The sequence below is a fragment of the Colletotrichum chrysophilum genome (assembly GCF_026319265.1).
Source record: "Colletotrichum chrysophilum strain AFK26 chromosome Unknown scaffold_127, whole genome shotgun sequence".
NCBI lineage: Eukaryota > Fungi > Ascomycota > Sordariomycetes > Glomerellales > Glomerellaceae > Colletotrichum > Colletotrichum chrysophilum.
In genome coordinates this window covers 16,601-37,436 of record NW_026517414.1, presented here as the reverse complement: position 1 = coordinate 37,436, position 20,836 = coordinate 16,601, and the positions used below count along the sequence as shown (strand labels likewise).

The following is a 20,836-nucleotide window of genomic DNA, read 5'->3' as shown; positions in this document are numbered from 1 at the left end:
ACTCTACTACATTTTGGCGCTTAGTTGTAATCCAAGCTCATACAAGTCACAGGCTCAATGGCCTCGAAAAGCGTTTCTGCCCGCGACTTTACCGTCGGCTGGGTGTGCGCTCTACCCGTTGAGTTGGCAGCCGCCGAGGGGATCATGGATGAACAGTTTGCTGAAATTCCCTCCCCGTCGACCGATAACAATATTTATTCTTACGGCCGAATCAAGGACCACAACGTCGTCATTGTGTGCGTACCCGCCGGACATATTGGCACGAACTCGGCTGCCACGGCGGCAAGCCTGATGAGGAGCAAGTTTCCGTGCCTGCGATTCGGTTTGCTGGTCGGAATCGGCAGCGGCGTTCCTAACCTTGACGACGACATCGACATACGTCTTGGAGAGGTTGTCATTAGTCAGCCCGAAGGCCAGCATGGCGGCGTGATACAGTACGACTTTGGAAAGACCGGTGCCAATGGCCGCATCGCCCGAATTGGGAGCCTCAATGCGCCACCGCAAATCCTCCTCGGCGCTTTATCCAAGCTCTGTGCCAATGACTTCTTGAACAAGACACAGATTCACGTACACTTGTCAAAGATCTCCAGGCAGTCAGATTTTGCTTCACCGGGCCCCGAACGGGATACTCTTTTTGAAGCCACATCAACGCTGTCACCGGAGCCACCTGCACGAAATGTAGACCTGCGGTGGAAAGGGAACAACGGACGACGACAACCCCAGTACTTTTCTGCGGCAACATTGCGTCTGGTAATCAGGTCATGCGGGATGGGCCGACGCGTGATAAGTATAGTCGGGATTTGGGAGGGGTCTTGTGCTTCGAGATGTGGGCAGCTGGCTTAATGAACAGCTTCCCCTGCATAGTTGTTCGTGGCATCTGCGACTATGCCGACGCACACAAAAACGAGCAATGGCGGCCGTACGCAGCAGCCACAGCGGCATCGTTCGGCAAAGAATTGCTATGCTACATCCCACCATTGATGCCAAGCGCTAGACACGCATCTGAAAATCGTAAGTAGGACAGGGATGTCGCCAGATAAGACTCTGACTTCTGCAAGCCCTTCAAAGACCTCACTTCCTTGTTCCATTTGGAAGAAACGAAAACTTTGTCGGCAGAGAAACTATTTTGATGAAACTTCTGAAGAGGATACCGCCAACTGCCAATGGAGACGCTTGCCCAAGGACCGCTATCGTCGGACTGGGAGGAATCGGAAAGACACAAGTCGCCATCGAAGCTGCGTACCGCGTTCGCGAAGCCCACCCCGACTGTTCCGTTTTCTGGGTACCTGCTGTAAGCGTTGAGATGTTTGGCAACCATTACCGTAAGATTGGCCGAGCACTTAAACTCAAAAACACTGAGGATCCTAAAGCAGATGTCAAAACCCTGGTCCGAACTGCCTTAGAGCGGGACGACATCAACAGCTGGCTTCTTATAGTCGACAATGCCGACGACACTGGCTTGCTGTTCAACGGGCCAAAGCTTGCAGCATACATCCCCTAATAGCCGTAGAGGCTCCATCCTTTTCACGAGTCGGAACAGTATCATCGCAGCTAGATTTGATGGTGTCCATGCCCTCCATCTGTCCGAGATGAATGCTCAAGAAGCTGCTCGGCTCCTACACACCGACTTGAGCGAGAGCCAGATCGACAATGGCCGAAGCACAACACAACTTCTCGAGAAGCTCACGTATCTTCCGTTAGCTCTCAAACAAGCCTCAGCTTATTTGAAAGCCAATATTTATACATCGATATCTCAGTATCTAGAATATTGCGAAGCAAGTGACGAAGAGCAGATCAAGCTACTTGGAGAAGATTTTGACGATCAATACCGATACGAAAGTATCCAGAATCCAGTCGCAAAGACGTGGTTCATTTCGTTCGACAATATTGCACGAGATAACCCCTTGGCAGCAAGTTACCTCGGATTTTCTTGCCATTTTGCTGAAAGATACATTCCACCGGCGCTTTTACCCCCCGGGGAAAGCGAAAGACAGACCCACGAGGCGATCAGCACGTTGATGGCGTACGCATTCATAAAGAAGCGACATGCTGCAGGAAATCTCGAAATCCATCGGCTGGTACGCTTGGCAATGCAGAACTGGCTGAAGAGGCAAGGCAAGGAACAGCAACAGTTTTCAGAGACATTATCAGCGAGCTATACAGAAAAAGGGTCGAGGCTACTATCAGGACTTTCTAAGACAAGAGGTATGTACCTGCAAGCGCCAGGGCCAAAAGAACAGGATCTGGCATCAAAAGACATCCAAGTTAGCACTGCTATGTCTGACTTCGCAGACACAGATTTCAACGCACAGTTCTATGTCAAGAAGAATGACATTGAAGAAGCAAAGGCGACAAATCAGCAATCCTTTCAGTCGAATAAGCAGTTGCTAGCGCCCGAGCAAGCGGTCACGCAAACCGTCCCCGAACGCCCAGCACATGGACGCAAAAGCCAGGGAGAAACCGGAGAAGTACCGTGGATAGCTCAAAGGCACTGGCACTGAAGATGGAGGACATAGTACTGGAGCGCCATGTTACTCTGACGACAATGCCAAATGTAGTCGATATTTTCAAACGCCCAGGCCACAGAAGCGGATCTCACAGGGACATCGCGATCTAATCCACAAGAACCAAAGCTGGACCAGTTTTGGGGGTTCTGGCTCTCATTGGATATGGAGATTCGAAGCAAACGTTGCAAATGATTGCAATCACTTTCCCGATCTATAAGGACGCCACTGCGCTCATTTCCCTAGTCTCAAGTAAGTAGGCACAAGGATACCAGATGAATGCCTACAACATTGTCGTTCGTTGAACATCAACCCGTTTTCTTCTTACCCGCAGCATCCCTCAAAGCCGCCACATCCCTCCCCCAAACAACAGCCAACGCCGCACCCCCAGGCCCAACCACACAACTCCACATGACCGCCTTCCCCAGATCCATCACAACCTGTCCCACCCCGGCCCTCGCATACGCCATATACGCAAGCCAACTCCACGTCGCCAGCGACGCGCAGTACATATCCCACTGCAACAGCGCCAGAATCCCCTTCTCCAAACTCGCCATGGGCGCGGTGCTCCACGGCCACGTCGGGCGCAGGATCTGCCCCAGCATCTCCAGCGGGGCCACGCCCGCCGCGGACTCGGATTTCAGCACGACGTAGCCCACGACGCCGTAGTGGCACGCCGTCGCGAGGGCGAGGGTGAAGGTGTAAATCCTGCTGAAGCGGGCGATTTTCGTCTCTGCGGTCTCGTAGCGGGCTTCCGGGGCAGTGGTCAGTTTGGGCAGGATGGCTTGGAGGATGCCGGTCCAGAGGGGGAAGGCCTGCCAGATTGCGAGGGCGGCTTCTCGGAAGTAGGGGGAGAAGAACTGTGTGCGGGGCAGGCCGGCGAGGATGCTGGGGAGGAGGACGCCGAGGGACCAGGCGGTTGTGACGGTCTCGCCGTCGGCGGGAGGGATGGAGATGGCGTCGACGAAGGAGAAGGCGCTTGTGGCGGAGGGGATCTCGGAGGTCCAGAGCCAGGCGAGGAAGTAGAGGGGGAGGGTGACGCCGAAGGTTATGAGTTGCCAGAGCATGCCCCAGGCGGTGGTGCTGTTGCGACACGTCAGTTGGGAAATCTTATTGATGAAGTTTCGGGAATACGCCTTGCGATCGTTTCTACACCACAGCCGAGCAAATGTCTCAAATTCTTCCACGACATCAACTCATCTCGATGCCTCCGGCTCGGCTCGCGCCAGCCATACCGAAAATCACCGCCTTCATTATGGAAGCCGAGCGAGACAAGCCCAACCCGGTTGGAGGTTTCACAGCATGGGGAAAAAAGCAGTAAAAACACAGTTGGAAGGTCTTATAAAGATATGCACTCAAGACTCACTAAGAAACAATCTTGCCGCGGTTCCCAGCCCGCATGCCCTCGACGATGATGAGCATGTGCACCGCCAGAAGCTGCCCAGCCATGAAGATGGAGAAGAGCGTCAAGGGAAGGTCGGTGCCCTGGACGATGGGCTGGAAGAAGCGCACCAGCATGGTGAGCAGGCTGTCGAGCTGCCTCACGGTGGTGAAGGTGATGGGCTCGGCCTCGAGGTTCTTCGCGACGACGTCATTGAGGCCGTTGGCGTTGCCGAGGTCGTTGATGGCGACCTTGGCGAGGTAGAAGTTGGCGAGGAAGACGGCTGTGAATACTGTGCGGGACATGATGAGTGAGTGAGATGTGGAGTGAGATGTGGAGTGAGATGGGCGAGTGTGTTTTCAATGCTAGTGAAGGATCACCACGAGTAGCCTGCGGAGAAGGAAGACGGGGGACGTTGCATGGAGACGACGGAACGGCCGGGCTTGGGCTGGTGGTTGGTCGGTATTTCATCTGAAGTTGTCTATCCGCACGCTTCCTCGGCCAAACGGTGAGGGTCCGTCGGTAAGACTACCAGCCGGTGTAAACTTTCACGAACTGGCGAATGAGCGACCGTCTAGCGTGAACTTGAACAATTACTGTGGTGATTTAAACTCAATTACGCAAGCCTTCTGAGGCCCTCCCATCCCTTTTAGATAACGCCATATGTGATGCAGTAAATTACAAGAGTGTGAATGCGCGTTTCGATGCCTTTTCATCGGCGCGAATTATCGCGTCTCATTTTCAACCCCGGCAAACGCAGGGCGGAAAGCTTTGTACATCTGCGCCGCGATCTGATCTAGTCAGCTGGACGTCGTGCTGCCGGGAAGAGCCTCTGGGGACTCGAGCCAGCCGCGAGAGGCGGCATCCTTGATACCGGCGAACCAAAGGTTGGCCATCTTTTGGTAGCCAGCATCGTCGGGGTGGGTGCCGTCGACCAGGTCGCTCTTGAGAGGGCCTTGGTCGGAGTGCATGTCAACGATGACAACCTTTCTGGACTTGGCCTGCTGCTCCTCGACAAGCTTCTTGAACTGCTCGTTGACCTTCAGGACGCAGGCCTCGGTGTTGTTGTTGCCATTGGGCAGGAGGGTGGAGAGTACGATGGAGGCGCGGCTGGATGTGGACCAGACGTACTCCATCATTTCGAGAGTGCGAGCGCCGGCGTTGTCGGTGTCGTAGCTTTGAACGCAGTCGTTTGTGCCGGCGTTGATCAGGACGAGGTTTGGCAGGGTCTCGGGGACTGAAATCTTGGCCTTGGCGAGGACCTGTTCGATGCGGAGGCCGGGCCAGCCCTCGTTCTGGTTGTCTTCCATGGTGCCGTTGGGGTTGTTGCCAACCATGTCGACGGGGTTGCCGTCTGCGATGAGTGCATTGCGAAGGTCTTGACGGTAGCCGTTGCCATCGGAGGACTGGACTCCGTGGGTAATTGAGGCGCCAAGGGGCATGATGCGGAGGGAGACATTGCCGCCGACGAGGATATTGAAGTCTGCTCTTCCGTGGAGGGCCGGGGGCTGATGCGCGGGGGCGGCGTGGACTGGGGCTCGTTAGCAGCCGTTGGAGAAATCGGAGAAGGTGGGCTTACCAGCACTGGAAGCCAAGAGAAGGGCTAACGGGAGAAAAGTATTTGAATGCATGATGGACGGAGGATGTAATCGGTGATGAATTGAAGGTCCGGCGTTCAAGGGCGAGGTCGTAACCGGTCGCTAGATGTTTTGAGGCGTGTAGACAGACCGAGACGTTTCAACGAGACAGTTGGGCGACGGGTAGGTTAAGTACGAAGAGAGGCGTGATCCATGATTGAGCACCTAAGGAGGTACCTAGGGGACAAGCCAAGAAAATAAGCTCATGGTTGGGCCTCTGGATCGGTGGCAGGGTCGGTCCTTGGCGCGACCGGTACCTGGTTGCGTTACTGCGCATTAGTGCGACGGAGGGAGGGATCAGTCTGCGGTTCCCTGGTGCAAGCTCCAAAGTCCCTTTTGGAGGATCGGACGGCTCATTGGGATTGTCATTGGAACATGCCTGGGTTGGGCAAGGTGCAAGTCAGTGGGTGGGCAGGGATGAGACGGACGGGTGGTCTGGATGACATGACATGGCAGTTGATGCCCGTTGCTGCTGCTGTCGCTGCTGGTGTCCATGGCTGTAAGCGAGTTGAGGCGAAGACGGGACGAGACCGAGAGGACTACTCGTAAGTCGGGAATAGCGTCGAAGGATGGAGGTGAGGACGGAGCGGGACTAAGACGAGGGAGGCGCGGAAAGGATGCAGACACGGCGGAGGAACGGCGGCGCTACTGTTGTCGTCTGCCACTTGGAGGGAAGGAAGGAGGGCAGAATGCTGCTGCCTGCTCTGGGAAATTTGGAAATTTGATGGCAGGAGCACCCCATTGCGTGTTTCCCATTGTTTGATGGGGAAGGACACACGCAAGTCCCTTTCCTTCCGTTTCTTGTAGGTACCGGCCTTAGACTGTGACTGCCACGCGAAAGAAGAAAGAAGCAGCCACAAACACAAGCAGGAGCAGGCGCAACACACGGCAAACAGGCAGGCAGGGGCTGCTGCTGCACTTGCCGCGAATGGCAGGTTTGACTTTTACGGCAAGTTCAGGTCGGCCTGGGGCAGGTGCAACTCCCCGCAAAAGTGGGAGATCTCTCTCTGGGTCACAGCACGAGGTGGATGCAGGGGAAGGAAGGCGCATCCACGATACCTACCTAGGCACCTGCCATGCATGCTGTGATGTTTCGACCTCTCCTCCTTCTCCTTCCTCATGTCCCGAGGAAGTCGGACTCGGGTGGCTTGCCTTCTCTTTTCGTCGTGGCTTACTACTCCGTACTTGGGTAATCGCCAAATGGCATGATGGATTTTATCTCGCAGCATGACAAGTTAGATGCACCAGAAAAAGAAGGAGGGAAGTGGCTGGGGATGTGGATGCTGTTTTTGGCGTCATCCCGCATAGCTTCAGCGACCGTCATCCCTGATCACCCGCCCGGACACTCCAGGTCTTGTCTCCCCTTTTTGGCACCTCACCGCCCAAGCTGGACGGCCTGCCCGCGGTAAGGCGGATGGAACGAACGCTTGGCCCCAGCTAATAATTATTTTCCGACCACCATCCAGTTTCACCTTGACGACACAGCCGCAGCCCGGCCTCTTCCTCTTGCTTTTCTCCCTGCCGCCTGATATTTTCATTCGACTGCCCTATGGATGAATCCCATTCCAGGCAGCTCGTCTACGGCAGTTGACCGTCGAGTGGGACTGCTGACATCTTCCGAGCTGCATCACTTCCATCAAATCCCCGAGTGCCCACCGCCGGCATCTCACCTTATCCACCTCGTCTGCCTCTGCCGCCTCTCATTGTTCGGCTCGGTCTTTTGAGATTGAGACCCAACCAGCACCACCGCGAAGGATTGCTTCTAATGACGGCGGCACCCAAAGCCGGACTCGAGCTAGACCTCGACAGGGACGAGATGCTGCGAAGCTGACAGGACCGCATACGACGCCACAACATCGTCCCTGCGTCTGCAGTCGGGCCCCTTTCTGACGTCACCCTCTACGGCGCCAGCAAACAAGCTAACATGCTGCATACTGCTGTCGACATCGCACTTGGCAACAATGTCGGAGATATTGAGTAGCCATTCAAGCACGCGATCGGTATCAAATGTCATCGAACAATGCAATGCGACGATGCGTCGATGCGGCGTGAAATGAGCCAAGACGCCACCTCGGCAGATGCCTACCGGATTGCAACCTTGCCATGATACCTTCCTTGGTCTTCACGTGGGATAATAGCAGATCAATAAGCTCTACGGATATTCTGGAAGCCATCAAAGCATTTTGCGACCCGAGAACAGCAACGGACTACTTGCCGGCTAGCGGCAATCCTCGCTTTTGCTTGCATTTTGCAACGTTGCTTCATCCCTGAAGCACAGGACATTTCTCACCGAGACCGCCGACAGCGTCAACCGAGTCACAACGAATTGCTCACGACTCAAGTCAGTCAACGGATCGCACAATTACACATCGCTGAACCACTGCCGCGTACCTTATCTGATGCTTCCAACCAACCGCCGCGACTCAGGCACCGAGTCTCTCAATTTCTGGGCCTGCCACCGCGGATGATCAGTGACAGATGACAGCGGTCTCATGTCAACTCGACATGCGACCAATGGCTGCCCTCACCGTTACACCCTCCAGCGGCCCGCTGCAGTTCCCGGATTAGCGCATACTACGCAGTTATCTGGTTTCACCCAGGAGTCCTCACGAATGCCCTGAACGTGATCAAATTGCGACTTCAAAGATAACCAGAAGTCGCGTCGTCGTGTTCAGATGACGACTTCACCGATAAGATTGCGAGATACCCCTAGGCTAAGTGGTCCAGCGTTGGATACTTGATAAACATGTTTGCATTCTCTCAAGATGCAATTCACTCTCGACTCCGACACCCAATATCCCATTGATAACGCCTGAAGCCATGTCGAAACCGCTCAACGATGAAGCCTCCCCGCTTCTGCCCCGCGACGATGCCGGGTCCCACCAATCCAGCCCTTCCAGCTCCTCCGACCCGTCCAACCTCGTCCTCTTCCGTCGCGCAGTGGGCATCAACGTCCACCTCCAACCCCAAGACGATTGCGATCTCGAGTCCGGCCGCATTTCCGCCCTCGGCATCTACGCGTCCACCATTGCCGCCCACCGCCGCGTCCGCATCTACCGCATCATCGCCACCGTCGTACTGTACACCTGCCATGCCGCCCAGCTGATCATCGGTGCCGTGGTGGCCGCCATGGGCCCCTCCGCGGGCACGCACAGGAAGAGCATCACTGTTCTGGGCGCGATCAACACGGCAGTCGCTGGTGTGTTGACCCTTATGAAGAGCCGTGGGTTGCCGGAGAAGCTGCGTCGCGACGAAGTTGAGTTCCGGCGCTTGCAGGACTGGATTGAGGAGACTGAAGCATTATTAATGCTGGGTGTCATTGGAGAGACGAGGGAGGAGGTTGGAGAACTCGTGGCGACGGCGTACAAGAAATGGAACTTGGCGAATGAGCGGGGAGAAGACATCAGGCCCGAGGGGTACTCCCGTGAAGAGGGAGACAGGAGCAAGAAGACGGGATTGAACTCCAAGTGGCTGCGCGGGTTGTGATGGTCCAAGTTATCATGCACTCGGCTATGATTATAATATCTCGATTTCATCACAATGTTGTATCATCTGCCAGCCACCTACAGCTTCGCCTTTACATCTTCTACCGGAAACATCCCCTGGTGTCTCTGCCCGCGATTCAACATCGGTATATCGCTCGTCACGCCCTCAATCTCGTTCTCGCACCATTCATGAAACCCAAACCCGTTCGCCAGCGCCCGTCCATATGCCTCGCCCCCATTCTCCCCAAACAGGATCTCCGGGTCGACAGTCCCCAAGCAGATGCTGTACCCGTCCTGGCCGCGGTAATAGAGCCACGAGCCGCAATCCCTGCAGAAGCCGCGCTTGGCGGCCGCCGAGGCGCCGTACTCGGCCAGGCTGGCGGTGGTGTCGGACGTCCAACGGAAGTCCGGCACGCGGTGGAAGGCGGTGAAGAGCGCGCCGGACTGGCGGCGGCACTGGGTACACTGGCACGTCATTGCGTTCTTGACGAAGTCGTGGGAGCCGGGGAGGGTGACGGTGTAGCGGAGCTTGGCGCAGAGGCAGCCTCCGGTGAGGGTTTTTGGCCTGGGGCCGAGGTTTGATTCGTCTGTCATGTTGAAGGATATGGTTGATTGGAACTGGCGCGATGAATGGTTTCAGGTGAGATCTTCGCGCAGTATTGAGGGTAAGGAGAGGTGGGAGAGCAAAAAATATCGCTCTTATTGGTTTTATGTAGGAGGAGTGGCGTCCGACGTCAGAATCGTCAACGGCGCCCTTCGGCGGGCGGCCGGGATCACGGGACCGCCACCACCGCCACAACATGCCAGAAGCATCAAATCGGTCATTATCATGTCGTAATATTCCTATATGCATTCTATACCGGCCGTAGCCAATCCTGGCCGTAGGTATCAACCCATCTAAACCGTCATTCTATCCTTTGCAAACCTTTATCGTTCATCGATCCTCCTCGTCCTCCGCAACCCAATACGCCTCCACTTCAGCAATACACGTCTTCGCAGGGATCGTAACCGCAATCGGGAAGCCGCCATAGTCCGGATCATCGTTCGGCATGATCAGGAACTCTCCGCTGCGCGTCTCGTCGCCGTTGAACACCCTCAGCGTGCGCAGCGTTCCGTCCTCCGCGACCTCCTTCTCCGCGGCCGCCAGGATTCCCGTGAAGGTCGCCTCCTTGCGCACGCTCTTGAAGCTCACATTGAACCCGCGGCCCACGGCCAGAAACTTGGCGTCGCCGAGGTGGATGATCATACCGCCGCCAGGACCAGCCTTCCCAAACACGAACGCGCGCTCGATGATGACTTCGATGTCGCCAAAGACCTTGCTCCACCGCTCGCCCTTGCCGGCGGGGTCCGCCTCCTCGTCGAAGAAGAATCCCATGCGGTCTTCCGGCGCGGCGGCGAGGAGGTACGGCGTGATTTGGGAGAGAAGCTTGTACTCCCGTCCCACCGTCTCAGCGCCGGTGTCGATGCCGAAGGGCGAGGCGCCGAGGGCGCCGTAGGTGCCGTAGGAAAGCCACACTCTCCGGGCGCCGTTCTCGTCGCGGCGCTGCTCGGGGATGAAGAGCGGGTTGCCTGCATGGGCGGTGTAGTCCCTGCAGACGGTCTCGTAGTTGTGGAAGTAGAGGTCCGGCGCGAGGAAGTCGAGGGCCTTTTGGGCGGTGAAGATGGTGTTGAAGCGCCAGATGTCGAGGACGTGCGGGCAGGGCCCGCCGGAGGGGTAGACGCCCGGGTCGGCGCCGCCGCCGACGACGATGGGGACGCCGCGCAGGTCGAGGTCGGAGGCGTCGTCGAAGTTGAGCCAGGTGTTTGTGTACAGCGGTATGTCGTACTCGCGCTTGCCGGCGGCGGCGACGCGGCCGACGTAGGAGGAGATGTGGTAGGCCATGAAGGCCTCGTCGGCGGCGGTGCCGGGGCCGAAGATGGAGGTCCAGGAGTGTGTGCCGGAGGGCGGCGGGGTGGCGAAGCGGGCTTTGAACTTGGGGTGGAGGGTGTCTGCGTGGGAGTGGAAGTGCTGCAGGAGGGGTTCGGGGACGGGTTGGGTGAAGGCTTCGTTGGCTCGGCGGGAGCGGTCGCGGGAGTCACCGAGGAGGCCTGTCTCGTTCTCGACCTGGACCATGAGCACGGTGTTGTGTTCGCCGTCGACCTCCTTCAGGTGGCGCATGAGGGCGGCGAAGGCGCGCGAGTCGGCCTCACAGGCGGCGGTGCTGAGCGGGGAGACCATCTCGACGGTGCGCTTGCGGCCGCCGGCCTCGAGGACCTGGACGCGGGGGAAGCGCTTTGTGTCGCGCTTGACCCAGCCGGGGGCGTAGGTGGAGATGCCGTTCTTGTAGGTGCCGAACCAGAGGAGGACGAGGTGCATGTTGTGTTCGCGGGCGCCGGCGAGGACGGCGTCGAGCTCGGCGAAGGAGAAGGCGCCCTCTGTGGGCTCGATGTCTTCCCAGGTGACGGCGCCGAGGAGGGTGTTGATGTGGTTGTGCTTCATGGGGCCCCAGACGGAGGACATGAAGCGGGCGGAGGAGAGGGAGGAGTTGTGCAGCTCGCCGGCGAGCATGAGGAAGGGCTTGCCGTGGAGGATGAGCTGGGTGTTGCCGTTGGGGAAGCGGTGGAGGTGGGGTGGTTTGGAGGCGTCGAGGGCCGTCATGATGGGCGAGCTTGGTGTTGTGTTTGATGTGTCTATAGGTGTGACGAGGAGGGGGAAGAAACGAGGGGAAGAGATGTGGCGAGGAGTGAGAGAGAGTGAATGGGTAGAGAGGAGAAGGATGGACTCTCAGAAACAATCGTGAGGTTGAGAGAGGTTGAAGTAATGGTGTCTGATATCTCGAGTCAACATTATCCCGAGGATGTAAATGCAAGTAAGCTCCGTCATCCACCTATGTCAGTCAGGCCAGCTTGGGCTTATCGGAGCCGCACCAGCAGCAGCGTGACACCACCGCCGGGAGACCCTCCTTTTCGGATCCGCTCTACGTGAGGAAAACCCGACGGCGCCAGCTCCTGCGGCCTGCCGCTCCAACGAGATCCGTCATTCGTCCTCGCTGGCGGCGTTCGGAATGAACCCCAGCTCCACAGATTCAGTGAAGCGGGAACATGATTGTAGATCACCTGGTGGTTGGAGGGTGGTGGTGTGGCGCCACCGGAGACGGGCCGAGGGGGAGATGCTTAGACTAGATGGGGGGTTGAAGAGCTTTCGGAAATACTTCGCATCTATTCAAAGTCTTTGGATGTTTAGTTTCAAGGAACAAGAGCCGGACTTAATGTTGATGCATGGAATGAATGCTTGTTTCCCCGCAATCCAGTAATTGACATATTGACGGAATTATGTCTGAAGTTCCATCACGCCGCGTGACTCTTTGCTGGAGTTGCATGATGGACTGAATGCTGCAAAAGTCCGGAAATACTTCGCATTTACTCCCCCCATGTCTGAGGCTTTGTTTGTCTCTCCTCATAACCCACATTGCCAAAAACAAAAAAGTCTCCGCTGGTGGATGCGTGGAGTCTGTTCCATTGCAGCGGGGAACATCGGGCGGTCCATGCACCACTCCTTGCACCACTTGCTGTGTCTTTGGCCGTCTCTTCCCACCTTCCCGGTAATATCATGTAGCGTCTTATTCTCTTTGTATGTTTTTTCATCTTATTTTACTCCTTTGGGGCTATTGTCTATTGCTCTGCGGGCTCTCCACCCCGGGGAGTCCCGGCCAGCAATCGATATCATCCAGCTTCCTCAACAGCTTCTCCAATTTGAGCCGCGCGCTCTCGCTCACCAACGTCTCGGGGCCTCCACCACCATCACCGCCATCCCCAATGTTCATCTGCTCCATGTACGCCGCCCCGCAGTCGCGCAGCTTCGGGATCAGACTGTTCCCGTTCTGCTCCAGCACGTGCTGCGGCATGTGATACAGGATCTCGAGCAGGTCGTCCACGATGCGCTGGTGCTCCGCGGCGCGCGTCTTCACCGTGCTGCCGAACTTCTGCAGCAGGTTCGAGCGGATGTTGAGGCTCGTGATGAAGAGGTTGGCGATCTGCGTGTCGTGGCCCTCGGTGATGTGCCCCGGGCGCGAGAGCCCGCCGCGCCAGCGCAGCTCGGGCGGGAAGCTGTCGATGATGGTCTGGATGCGCGCGAGGTAGTGCTTGAGGGCGTCTTCCTGGGTGCCGTAGACGCTGACGGGGGCGGTCTGGGCCTCGTGCCAGATGAGGAAGAGGTCGCTGAGGTGGTTGAGACCTGGGACGTAGGAGGTGGTGTCGCCGTGCCAGGGGGCCAGGCCGTCGGCGGGGGAGAGCTGCGGGCCGGTGTCGAGCTGGGAGTCGGAGAGGGGGAGGGGGCGGAGGTGGGCGCGGTTTTCTTGGTGGGAGACTATGGAGACGGAGAGGCGGCCGAAGATGTCTGCGCTGCTGTATTGGGGAAACGGGGAATAGTGTTAGAATGAGTATGGCGTGGAAAAGGTCAACCGGTGGTGGTGTCGTCATCCCATGTTGAAGAACACCCTCCATCATGCATGGATGTTGATCCCAAGGTTGCATACAGAGTGACGGGGTGGGGGGATGGGGATGCTACGTACCAATACGCCGCAAAGATCAGCCAGAAGAGCCGCTTCAGCAGCTGCTGCTCGGACATATCCAAGTCAGCCATGCGGTAATACGCGAGGAACCTCGCCCCCGCCGCAGCCTCGGACATGCCGTGGAACGAGCCCATGTCCCCCAGCCCGTTCTCGTTCATGGAGCTCGCCGAGGTGCCGATGTTGTACATGGCGATGCACCAGTCGAGCGAATAGGCGGGCTTGCGGATGCCGTGGTCGAGCAGGTGGTGGTCCTCGATGAAGTCAAGGCAGCCCTCGACGGTGACGGGGTGGTAGTCGGCGCGGCGGAGGGTGGCGACGGTCGCGGCGCAGACGCTGACGACGAGCGCGCAGAAGGTGCGGTCGGAGGCGGCCTCGCCGGCCTTGAGGCGGTGCATGAAGCGCCGCCGGTGCAGCACGGGCGCGAGGGAATGCACCTTTTCGAACCAGTCGTGCAGGATGCGGTGGACGAGGGCCTCGGGCGCGAAGAGGGCGAGGTAGTTGGAGGTGGCGGTGGTGCCGTGGCCCGGTCCCGGCCCCGTGTTGGGGCTCGGGGCGCCGATGAGGGCGCGCAGGTCGGGGACGGACGAGGCTGAGGAGGATGTTGCTGCTGCTGCTGTTATTGTTGCTGCTGCTGCTGCGACGGCGGAGGCGGATATGTGTGAGTGGGAGCGCGGGGTGGTGTGCGTGTGGGCGGATGAGGAGGCGGGCGAGGTCTGGTAGGCGAGGTTGAGGTCCGGAGAGGTGATCTCCGATGCCGAGGGGCTTTGTTGATTAGATGGCCCGGGTAAAGCCTGTTGCTGCTGCTGATGAGTCTGGAGTTGATGTTGCTGCTGTACATGTCTGTTTGATATTGGTCAGTGTAAGTGGTCAGGGGTGGTGTGCAACAACGACATCGGATGTGTGTGCTGCAGACCGGGGGTGGGTTAGGTTGGACGGAACTTGTTCGGCGGCCCTCTCCTCCGCCGCGGCCGGTCATGTGTGCAGTGGATGTCGAGGAACGAGCAGCCTTGGCACCGGGTCTCGCCCGCTCCGTACAGACACTGCCGATCAATCAGTCAGTCAGTTGAGCCGGCCAGTATGCTGATGTTGTTTACGACATGTTAAGTGACATACACTGTATGGTTAATGAAAACATGACAGACGATTACTGGGCAGAAAAAGGAACGAAAAAGACTCCTTGGGAAAATCATCTCACCCTGACTTTGCGGGCCCGGCATGCGTCGCAGGCATTCTGGTTCCTGATGATCTTGGTCCTCGGCCTGCCGCTGGCGGGCGACGCCGGGGATGTCGAAAGTGGAGAGCGAGACCCGTTTCCGTCCGGTGGTTGCGGTGGTGGCGGTGGTGGTTGCTGCTGCTGCTGATGTTGTACTGCTCGGTCGATCTCCATGTCCATGGTATGTAGTCAAAGCAGTCAGCCGCTCCCGGAGGAGACCAGCCCAACCCAAAACCAGATCTAATGCCGAGGAGGCGCAATATGGATAGCCGGGCAGACAGAAACAGGAACACCGCCCTGCCGTGCGTCGTGCTACAGTGACAGTAGACGGCAATCAACCGCCGCTGCACAACTCACGGTAACATGAACCTACACAACCTGCAACCTTCACCCGAACAACTCGTGGTGGAAACGGCCCGCCCCCTCCCAATTGGCGAACTTGTGGAGAGAGACAGCTTCAGAAAGGGTTCTCGAAGCTGGTAGGCCGAAGCAGAAGCTTGAGATGGATCCAGTCCGTCAAAACGTGGCCCGCATGGGTCCTGGTGATTGATTTGGTCCCGGTCGGCTGGTGTGCGGTCGGATTTTCCCTTTGGGCGTGGCGAAAGACGAGACAGGCTGGGGAAAAGATTGGCGGGTTGGAGAGAACGGACAAGGCACAGCTGCGGCAGTTGGGGACTTGCGAGTGGTGTCTCGAGACATCCGAGGAGAATTGTCGGGCCATCCAGAGCATGCAGAACGGCTCTTCAGTGTTCGTTTTCAAATGCTCCTTGTTTTCCCCCCCTAGCGAAAACCTTCCACCCCTCTCGCCTCGCATATACGTCGGAGTAACTCCCATCCCCCCGTAGAACGTGGGCTGCCAGACGGAGTAAAGAGGCTCTCGGAAGACTAAAGCGACCAGGGGATGTCCCCGCACTGGGGCGTCACAAATCGAGTCATGGTCCAGACCGTAACGCGCATAGCTGCAGTCGATGCAGCAGACTTTGAGTTGCAGAGTGTACACCAAACTCTATCATTACTCTCGCAACTCGGCTTGGTGTTTCTGTGTACAGAGTAGATTTTAGTAATAGTGCAGCAAGTCGTCGTCGTATTCTGCGTCGCCGCTCCCCCAGACAATCCATTCCGCGCAGCTGGGTTATGTTGGCGGCACCCCTAACTAGCCAATTCGACCACGCCATCACCACACGCAAAAACCGACATCCGTAACCCGGTGTCAGGGCCCTCTCTCTCACCACCTGTTCCCGTGCGATTCCAATGAGCAAAGAAGCTGAGCCTTTTTACCCCAGGGCAAGCTGCAAGATGTGGAGTCTAATATTGGGTCCCCTTTCCCGTCCGCCTTACCCCTTCGCGAGAAACTGTTCCCACCCCCACGGGGCACCCTTCGTCTGTACTCGCTCCAATGACGATCTAGTCTCGTGATTGCAACTGGCCTTGACAACCGCCCCTCCCCGTAATACCCCCCCTTGGAGAAACGAAGCGCCGCTTGGTGACGCCGTCGTCCCAACGTCCTGCCATTGGACGTGCGTGGTCTGTTGTCTTGGAACCCGTCATCGGGGGTAAACGACCCTCGGCTCTTTGTCGGGTGGCCTGTTGTTCTGCCCTTGGCTCGAAGAGGACACCAGGCAATTAGTTGGCAGGTCCATTCGAGCCAGATTCGGCATAAGGCGGCGTGCAATATCGAGATGCCATGCTGCTTGCTGCTGTAGCCCGGAAGTCGGAATTTGCTATAAGTACACTCGGAGATCTCTCGACTTCCCAGGAGGATGGAAACGGGGAGACACGCGGCAACCCCAGTCTAGTTCGGCGACAACAACTCCATCTTCTCACTCACACAGCTCGGTTCTTACAATCTCCCATACGCCATGGAGCTGAAGCAGTCAGAGAGCAATGGTGTAGACCATGTCGACATCACGCAGGAACCGCGCCTTGACGCCCCCGAGGGATCGCCTCTGCCGTGGTACAAGCAACATGAACTCAGGAAGCTGTACTTCATGATGGTCTTCCTCTTCCTGGGATCGACGACACTAGGCTACGATGGAAGCTTACTGAACGGGCTTCAGACCATGCAGTCATGGCAGTCTTGTAAGTGCTGTCTTGTTTCTCCATCATACCTTGCTCGAGAGGGCCCTTCGTATCGCAATGTCTAGTTGAAATTGACATCGCGACAACAAGCTAACACCGTCTCACTCAGACTTTGACCACCCGACCGGAAGCCGTCTCGGCATCTTTGGCGCCATGCCCGGCTTCGGCGGCCTCTTCGTCCTCCTCTTCGCCCCGTATATCGCCGACGGCCTCGGCCGAAAGACTGGAACCGCCATCGGATGTGTGCTTGTCGTCGCCGGCGCTCTCCTGCAGGCCTTCCCCAAAGAGGGCGCGGGCAGAGACGCAATGTACCTCATCGGCCGCTTCATCATGGGCGCGGGCTCCAACATCTCCAACGGCACGTGCCCGCTGCTCATCACCGAGGTCGCGCATCCGAGACACCGCGGCAAGGTCACGACTCTCTACAACACGCTCTGGTGTAAGAAAGTCCCATCTAGGAGGGAGAATGCGTTGCTGACAGTTTGTAATCAGACCTCGGTTCGATCATCGCAGCCTGGACTTGTAAGTCACCCACACCAATACCCCCTTTGCGCACTCCCTAACAGCCTCACCAGGCTTCGGCACACTCACCCAGCAACACGGCGACATCCAATGGCGCCTGCCCACCGGCCTCCAGTGCATGATGCCCGGGATTCAGCTCCTCGCTGTGTGGTTCCTGCCCGAGAGTCCGCGCTGGCTCATCAGCAAGGGCAAGGAAGAGCAGGCGAAGCGGGTGCTCATCAAGTACCACGGCAACGGCGACGAGACCGACGCGTTCGCGCACTGGGAGTTTGCCGAGATCTCGAGCACCCTCAAGTTGGAGAGGGAGGCGGCGGCGAACAGCGGGTGGATGGAGCTGGTGCGCACGCCGGGTAACCGCAAGCGGTGCGCTTTGATCATTGCGACGGCTATCTTCTCGCAGTGTTCTGGAAACGGCCTGGTTTCGTATTATTTGAGTGGTCAGTATTTATCAAGTATCACGTGGTAGTGTGGTCGGTAACTGACGTCTGAGGCAGTCATTCTGAATACTATTGGTATCAAGGAGTGAGTTGCACCTTTAGCAAGACTGACAAAACATGCTGACACGGTTCTTCGACAGCTCGATTACACAGTCGTACATCAACGGCGGCCTCACCATCTGGTCCTGGCTTGTATCGCTCACCGCCGCATTTTTCGTCGACCGGATCGGACGCCGCGTTCTGTTCCTCTTCGCCGGCATTGGCATGCTGCTTTCATTCTCTGTCTGGACGGCGTGTAGCGCAGTCTACGCTCAGACAGAGTCGTCTTCGGCTGGCATCGCTGTGGTAGCGATGATATTCGTATTTTACGGTACGTAATAAATCCGAGTGCTATGATGTAAGTGTCTCTGACTGACAAAACTTCCTCTCAGGTGTCGCTGGCGCTGCCTGGCCTGGTTTGACAGTCTCTTACACCGTCGAGATTCTCCCCTACAACATCCGCGCCAAGGGTCTCACGCTGTGCTTCTGCTTCACGGCGCTGAGCGGTGTCTTTAACCAATGGGTCAACCCGCTCGGAATTGAGCAGTTGGAATGGCGTTTCTACTTTGTTTACATTGCAATGTAAGTGTCGTACCCGATGTTGTGTCTGTGACACTTTGCTAATCAAGGCCCCCAGCTTGGTGATTGAGGTCTTGGTCATCTACTTCTTCTTTGTGGAGACCAGAGGGCCCACGCTGGAGGAGATTGCGGTGCTTTTTGACGGCAAGGACTCCGCCGCTGGGTTGGCGAGGCATGAAGCGCAAGCGCAGGCTGAGAAGGTCGAGAAGAGAGAGTCGGCGTGAGAAAAGGGAAAAGAGGTTATGAAGAAGTCGAATAGGAGTTAAGGAGTCAAGTTTGGTCTTTGACTAAACGAAACGGGAGGAATAGTTGTCTTGAATGATACCAATAGCAGTGCCGCTTAGTACGCATAAGCAGAAGTTGTGGCCTCATTATGTTCCATGGTTACGCTTGACTATTTTGGCAACTTTCCTAGCAACGAACGACAAGGTGTTGAAGAAGCTGACAGAAACTTAGGAAATAGCCCCCTAAACCAAGGCATAGAAAAGCATTATTACGGCCCTGTCTCTTGCACCAAACCTTCGGGTTTCACTACCTGGTAGCACCTTAATCGATAATCTAGTGCAAAAAGCCGAGTAAAGTCTACTGGTTGAATGCATTTCAAGCTTCAGGGCAGTACGACATGACCACAACCCGGCACTGTAATGAATGAGAAGGCAAAACGATTATATCCAGTTCAATTTTCAGCAGTGAGCTACCATCTATGTGACTCTACAAAACCAGACCCATACACTAGGAAATCCCAAGTACGCTATTCCGCACTGATGCCGACAACCGGGTCACCAGACCAAGCCGCCGGAAGATGTCATCAACCGCAACGACCCGCTTATTTGCAGACGGGGATGTTGATGACCTGGCCCTCCTGGAGGAGGAGGGGGTCGACACCCTCGTTGGCGGCGAGCAGGGCGTTGACGTCGAGGCCGAGGTCGCCGGCGACGATGAAGAAGGTGTCGCCCTTCTGGATGGTGTAGGTGGCGGCGCCGCCCTCGACGCAGGTGGCGGTGCCGGGCTTGGACAGGCAGGAGGTGTTGTCGGGGTTGCAGATGTGGGTGGGGACCTTGAGGACCTGGCCGAGGAGGATGAGGTTGGGGTTCTCGAGGCTGTTGAGCTTGGCGATATCGCAGATGCCGGAGCTCAGCTTCTGGGAGATGATGGTGAGGGTGTCGCCGGAGACGACGGTGTAGTCAACGACGGGGCCCTGGGAGCAGGTGGGGGTGGCGGAAGCGGTGGCGGAGGCGGTGCCCGTGGGGGTGACCTGGGTGGGAGTAGCCTGCTGTGTAGGTTGTTAGCAAGAATGGTCTTGGGTGTTTGTGTTATTTGCAGATGTGTGGTGGAAGAGAGCTCAAAGAGCTGATCCCGGGGAAATGGCGTCGAGTTGTCTTAGGTACTTACAGGAAGAGCGGCAACGAGGCCGGCAGCGGCGAGGAGGGTGGTGAAGATGTAAGAGGTCTGCATTTTGAATGATTCGGATGGTATCAAAAAAAGATGATTAAATGAAGAGCGAGTGAATTTGGGTAAGTTGAAACGATTGTGTAGCTGGTTTAGCGAAAGACTGGATCGAAGAGCTGGATGCTGATGATGCTTCGGAAAGTCTGCTCAACACTGACAATCTCTCATCTACTTATACAACTGATTGCCGCCCCGGTCCCAAGGGGGAAAGGGGAGGAAACCAACAGCTTTGACGCTAGCATTCTAGATTCGGGAGTTGCCAGTTCGAATGGCCTCCGTCAATGTTGTTTGTGGGTCGCAAGGGGCTCAGGGGGGGCTATGCGAGGTTGAGTTCAGAGGGGTTGAAGCCATTTCCAGACGCTGGTTTACCCCAAGGGCCTGTCCGCGGGGAACGTGGCTGCAGGGCGAGAGATGCGACGGAACCGCGTTCCCGGCTTGCTGTCGCTATCACGGCGAGCCGAGCGAAGCTGTCCCCGAGCCACGGCGCTGGGATATCGGCAGTCTCGGGCATGATCATGTTCCCAGCAGGGCGAGGTGCCCAAACTCTAATTTCTGGAGATTATGCCCCCTTTTTTGACTCGTGTTGGCTGTCAATCTGGGGATATCCTTGTCGAATCGTCCGGTGTTGTTGGAGAGTTGAGACGACGTTTCTAGAAGCTCAATCTATTCGCACTCTAAAACCCCCTTTCACTGAGCAGAAACCGTTACCCCCTTACGCGTTTCTTCTTGGCCATTTCAATTTGACGCTGACGGTCATGTCGATGGTGATGCAGCATCTCGGGGTCACTCAAAAGTCTACTACGAGAAGCGGAGGACCAAAGTTCAAAAGCGCATTGCGAAAACTCACGCGGTAGAGTTGTCGATTTAGCCGCCAACCTTAGACGTAGTTGATCCAAAAAGTTGGTTCTTGTTGGTCTCGACTTACATGTCACCAATATCACGGGACTTAATAGCCGGGGCA

At 56.9% G+C, this 20,836-nt stretch overlaps 9 protein-coding genes across 9 annotated transcripts; 3 read left to right on the top strand and 6 right to left on the bottom strand.

Moving 5' to 3' along the window:
* Window positions 1-57: 57 nt before the first annotated feature.
* COL26b_011021 (uncharacterized protein) lies at window positions 58-638 on the top strand (the record flags this gene model as incomplete). Its single annotated transcript, XM_053183703.1, has 2 exons — window positions 58-567; window positions 591-638. 2 exons carry the CDS (start codon window positions 58-60, stop codon window positions 636-638), a joined length of 558 nt encoding a protein of 185 aa, XP_053032340.1.
* Window positions 639-2,812: 2,174 nt separating this feature from the next.
* Window positions 2,813-4,190, bottom strand: COL26b_011020 (uncharacterized protein; the record flags this gene model as incomplete). The annotated part of the gene is made up of 2 exons (XM_053183702.1): window positions 2,813-3,587; window positions 3,871-4,190. The coding sequence occupies 2 exons, from the start codon at window positions 4,188-4,190 to the stop codon at window positions 2,813-2,815; spliced, it is 1,095 nt and encodes a 364-aa protein (XP_053032339.1).
* Window positions 4,191-4,685: 495 nt separating this feature from the next.
* COL26b_011019 (uncharacterized protein) lies at window positions 4,686-5,516 on the bottom strand (the record flags this gene model as incomplete). The annotated part of the gene is made up of 2 exons (XM_053183701.1): window positions 4,686-5,416; window positions 5,465-5,516. 2 exons carry the CDS (start codon window positions 5,514-5,516, stop codon window positions 4,686-4,688), a joined length of 783 nt encoding a protein of 260 aa, XP_053032338.1.
* Window positions 5,517-8,342: 2,826 nt separating this feature from the next.
* On the top strand, window positions 8,343-9,008 carry COL26b_011018 (uncharacterized protein; the record flags this gene model as incomplete). The annotated part of the gene is made up of 1 exon (XM_053183700.1): window positions 8,343-9,008. The coding sequence occupies one exon, from the start codon at window positions 8,343-8,345 to the stop codon at window positions 9,006-9,008; it is 666 nt and encodes a 221-aa protein (XP_053032337.1).
* A 77-nt stretch (window positions 9,009-9,085) lies between these two features.
* COL26b_011017 (uncharacterized protein) lies at window positions 9,086-9,601 on the bottom strand (the record flags this gene model as incomplete). The annotated part of the gene is made up of 1 exon (XM_053183699.1): window positions 9,086-9,601. One exon carries the CDS (start codon window positions 9,599-9,601, stop codon window positions 9,086-9,088), a length of 516 nt encoding a protein of 171 aa, XP_053032336.1.
* Window positions 9,602-9,941: 340 nt separating this feature from the next.
* COL26b_011016 (uncharacterized protein) lies at window positions 9,942-11,645 on the bottom strand (the record flags this gene model as incomplete). The annotated part of the gene is made up of 1 exon (XM_053183698.1): window positions 9,942-11,645. The coding sequence occupies one exon, from the start codon at window positions 11,643-11,645 to the stop codon at window positions 9,942-9,944; it is 1,704 nt and encodes a 567-aa protein (XP_053032335.1).
* Window positions 11,646-12,651: 1,006 nt separating this feature from the next.
* Window positions 12,652-14,950, bottom strand: COL26b_011015 (uncharacterized protein; the record flags this gene model as incomplete). The annotated part of the gene is made up of 3 exons (XM_053183697.1): window positions 12,652-13,390; window positions 13,558-14,369; window positions 14,753-14,950. 3 exons carry the CDS (start codon window positions 14,948-14,950, stop codon window positions 12,652-12,654), a joined length of 1,749 nt encoding a protein of 582 aa, XP_053032334.1.
* A 1,679-nt stretch (window positions 14,951-16,629) lies between these two features.
* COL26b_011014 (uncharacterized protein) lies at window positions 16,630-18,650 on the top strand (the record flags this gene model as incomplete). Its single annotated transcript, XM_053183696.1, has 7 exons — window positions 16,630-16,849; window positions 16,959-17,288; window positions 17,425-17,808; window positions 17,866-17,893; window positions 17,949-18,178; window positions 18,240-18,429; window positions 18,485-18,650. 7 exons carry the CDS (start codon window positions 16,630-16,632, stop codon window positions 18,648-18,650), a joined length of 1,548 nt encoding a protein of 515 aa, XP_053032333.1.
* A 602-nt stretch (window positions 18,651-19,252) lies between these two features.
* COL26b_011013 (uncharacterized protein) lies at window positions 19,253-19,881 on the bottom strand (the record flags this gene model as incomplete). Its single annotated transcript, XM_053183695.1, has 2 exons — window positions 19,253-19,699; window positions 19,819-19,881. The coding sequence occupies 2 exons, from the start codon at window positions 19,879-19,881 to the stop codon at window positions 19,253-19,255; spliced, it is 510 nt and encodes a 169-aa protein (XP_053032332.1).
* Window positions 19,882-20,836: the final 955 nt, after the last annotated feature.